This window comes from Salmo trutta, chromosome 34 (assembly GCF_901001165.1).
Source record: "Salmo trutta chromosome 34, fSalTru1.1, whole genome shotgun sequence".
NCBI lineage: Eukaryota > Metazoa > Chordata > Actinopteri > Salmoniformes > Salmonidae > Salmo > Salmo trutta.
This window is the reverse complement of record NC_042990.1, coordinates 30,298,002-30,302,254: the sequence shown is the minus strand read 5'-3', so window position 1 is coordinate 30,302,254 and position 4,253 is coordinate 30,298,002. Positions and strand designations below refer to the sequence as shown.

The 4,253-nt window shown below is 39.1% G+C and overlaps 1 protein-coding gene across 1 annotated transcript; it reads left to right on the top strand.

Moving 5' to 3' along the window:
- Positions 1-378: 378 nt before the first annotated feature.
- Positions 379-3,791, top strand: dlx6a (distal-less homeobox 6a). The gene is made up of 3 exons (XM_029732587.1): positions 379-1,438; positions 2,096-2,289; positions 3,022-3,791. Exons 1-3 carry the CDS (start codon positions 1,126-1,128, stop codon positions 3,262-3,264), a joined length of 750 nt encoding a protein of 249 aa, XP_029588447.1. The 5' UTR covers positions 379-1,125; the 3' UTR covers positions 3,265-3,791.
- Positions 3,792-4,253: the final 462 nt, after the last annotated feature.

Below are 4,253 nucleotides of genomic sequence, written 5' to 3'. Positions count from 1 at the left end.
AGGATAATTGAGGCCATACTGGCGTATAATTAGGGGATAATTTATGCTATATTCAGTTTTATTCCACCTTCCCAAAACAAACCCAGTCCATAATCATTACAGGCGAAATGTTCTTCATTTTATAGCTCCAATTTAAATAAAGTGTGGTGGTTAATCAAAGAGGTTTTAGTTATAACTGATTGCGACCATAATTGCTTTTTCATCACCATTATGAAATAAATGAATCCCACACTATGAAGAAAAAAACGCGTTGACGATGTTTTTTTAACGACAGGTTTTATGAAAGTAGAATTGGGAGATGTATTATTGCATTTGCATTGATAGATTATATTGCAACAGAATTTGCCAAACCGCACTGTATAATTTGCATATATTTCCGACTGTGGGCTATCAAGCATCTTATTTCAAAAGGGATAAATGATACTGTCAGTTTACCACGACATCCATCTGCAATACAGTGTTTTTGTCATCTTGTTGATTCGTCGCATGCAATTGTTCTTGGAATAACCTAATCATTAGGACGGTATAGAAATGCTGTCAGTATATTTCCAGGGTGATGATATGGTGTGTTCAAAATGATATTCGTTCGTTAGGCTAAATCAAACTAGTGTGGGATACGTTTTGCGTAATTTGGGGTTGAGGATTAATCCTAAAACAAATTGACTATTCCAAAGGGCTGGCATAATTATTATACCTTGCGTTTGACTATATTCTCCGTAGGAATGATGAGGTTCTCCCACCATGGTTGTGGCTGCAGTGGGAGCTGGTAAGGTGAGTTAACTCACACTGAAGACTAGTGAAGCACACAACTGATGACGTTGGGTTGAATGACCAATCGGAAGGCGTTGCCCTTTGGAGACAAACCATTTTACTTGTAGTGTCTGCATCAAGTCTGGAAGCAAGGACTCAATTTTAACAGAATCCACCTTAAATCTCTGCATTAACTTATGCCCAACTTGCGCCATACCAAGTAAGAATACCAGAGGAGAAAAAAAATCGAAGCAACTGAGTAATTCGGGTCTTAATAGGACAATATCTGTTCGCTGAGGAGAGAGACAACAACACAGCGAGAGAACCCATTTGGACTTGAGAGAGGGGGCGAGTGCTCTCAAGGCAGAACATTTGATGATGACCATGACTACGATGGCTAACGGTCTGGAGGCTCAGGACTCGTCCAAGTCGGCTTTCATGGAGTTTGGTCAGCAGTCTCACTCACAACAGAGCTCTCCGTCGATGGCTGCCAGCCACTACCCGCTGCACTGTCTCCATTCCGGCTCGCACCCAGCTCACCATCAGCACGATAACTCTCCGTACTCCGGCAACAATTCCTACAACAGGTCGCTACCGTACTCCTACGTGAGCCACCCCCACCACAGCCCGTACTTGCCGTCCTACCACAATAACACCACTGGCGGTCAGACAAGGTTAGACGGCACAGGTAAGATGCTTTCCCATTCATGACAAGCAATATGCTCAATATCGTTTTCATCGTGCAGCGATAACAACGCGAGTAACATATTGTTCTAAAATCTGCCAAGTAAAAGATAAAGCACAATAAACGTCCAGCAGAAGGTTGAATGGCAAATTAATTTCAAATTGGATCTGAATGCCAATTTATCTGTTGCCTATTTTTTCTATATTATATTTAGTTCATGTTGTCTCTTTTTATTATAGATCCTATTCTATGGCCATTCTTTGCACAGGGCATAATGATAATGACAAGCGAGGAATCCTCACGAATTATTCTTGGAATTAAGCGGTCTACTCGCTTTGAAAGTTATAATTAGCATTTAATTGGCATGTCATTACGAGCAATATCCTAAATATGACAGAAGATTCGATGATGATTACAATAATGGTGGACTGGATTGAGCGAATGTGACACGTGAATATGTATTAGTGGTCTGAATTTAATAGAGAAGGCCTATCATTGGTTTTCTCATATATTTTTCTTATTAGATATTTAGACATTTAAATAGATTTGGAACTATTATATTCTATACAATTAATTATACTAGGGGAATTTTAAACTAGGTCTATTTGTTGTGGAATATGTTTGTCCTTAATGAACTAACATTGCCCTTTTTTGTTGCAGAGCAGCAGAAAACAACAGTGATTGAAAACGGAGAAATTCGTTTCAACGGGAAAGGCAAGAAGATTCGCAAACCTCGGACGATTTATTCTAGTTTGCAGCTTCAAGCTTTAAATCACCGTTTTCAGCAAACACAATACCTCGCCCTGCCAGAACGCGCTGAGCTGGCTGCATCTCTCGGACTAACGCAGACACAGGTACGCCTATTCTCAAAACATGAATTATTATACAAATGGGTACACATTATTATATTGTTATTGGCGCTTTATTATCATTTATTATTATTTATTAGTATTATTAGTAGGCCTATTATTATTATATTGATTATTATTGTTATTACAACCCTATACGCTAAAATTGGTCTGGGGATTGTGTTTTTGTTGTTGACCAATTTAGGATTCCTTCATAATATTTACTTTTTTTCACCTAACAAATCAAATTGTATTGGTCACATACAAATATTTAGCAGATGTTATTGCAGGTGTAGTGAAATGCTTGTGTTCCTAGCTCCAACAGTGCAGTAATATCTAACAATTCACAACAATACACACAAATCTAAAGTAAAATAATGGAATTAACAAATATATACATTTTAGGACGAGCAATGTTGGAGTGGCATTGAATAAAATCCAGTAGAAGGGAATACAGTATATACATATGAAATGAGTAAAGCAATATGTGAACATTGTTAAAGTGACCAGTGATTCCATGCCTATGTATATAGAGCAGCAGCATCTAAGGTGCAGGGTTGAATGTGTGCCTGCGCGAATGTATTGTAAAAATGTTATGTAGGCTTCCTAACTCATATTCAACATATCAGTTGGTCTATAAGCCTATTTATAAAAATGTTAATGTATGAAAAAATACATAAATTATATAATCGTTATCTGTCATCTGGTCTTCCCTTGCCTTCCTGCCATCTTGTGCAGGTAAAGATATGGTTCCAGAATAAAAGGTCAAAGTTCAAGAAGCTGCTGAAGGCAGGTGGCAACCCGCACGAGAGCGACCCTACTATGCCTGGTTCCATCGGCCTGTCTCCCCGCTCTCCAGCAATTCCTCCAATATGGGACGTGTCAGCGTCCAGCAAAGGAGTTAACATGGCGGCCAACGGCTACATGCCCGGGTATTCTCACTGGTACTCCTCCCCACATCAAGAGACAATGCAGAGATAGACTGCGTAAAGGGCGGGAAGGCCCGAGGTCTGACTCAAGACGTTCGAACCTTCATAGTTTTACCTGCACAATTGATTTCCGTCAGCCTCGAGACAAAAGGCGTGTCCCGTTCGAACAGAGAGATTCATTGGAGACAGGGTCGGTGGCTTTTGAAGGATACTTGAGGACAAAGACTGTGATATGACACACCCTAAAGGAACGAAACGTATTCATTTATCAATGACTGTTCAGTGGGATTGCCTTTGTTGCTTTCATTCATGTCAACATCTGACTGTCAATATACCAAAAATATCACTGACATTCAGCCCTTCACTTGGGCACAGAATGGACTACACTCACGCGTTTTCTGCGGGTTGAACATGATGCCATGATATATTGTTGAAATCTTAACTGCTCTTTGACTGTGTGTTTTTCTCATGCAAAACAAAGCAATCTGTCTGTCTGTAAATATATTCTTCGATTTTAGTTGTACATTCACTTTTATGTTTTGTCTTTCATAAATGGATTAATCCATGACTTAAAACAAAGTATCGTGTTTTGTACTGCAAGAGGAAGATGGTTGATATATGTAAAAATGACTGATGAATCGTTCCTTGTCAAGATGTCATATGGACGTTCTAAAATGTAGGTCCCATATGGTTTTTCATGAAAAACTTACAGGCTATTCGTCATAACATTATGTTTCCTCTTTATAAAATAGACATTGTCAATGCACTGCAAACGAACAAAATTGTCAATATATATTAAACAACACCAGAGGAAATTAACTTACCCTGCTCCCCTCTCTCAATTTATCACGAAAAAGATGGTAGCTCCTTGTCCTGTTAATCTTGTCATTTTCTGCCTCAATTATTAGAAGTATTGACACAATGTTTTTCTCCTCTCTGCCCGTCCTAATGCAAGACGCTAAATGCCAAGCTCCACGGGATCGATCTTGAACAAAGCATCCAGCTGCAGTCCCGTTCAATATGAAGGAGATATTTGGGACA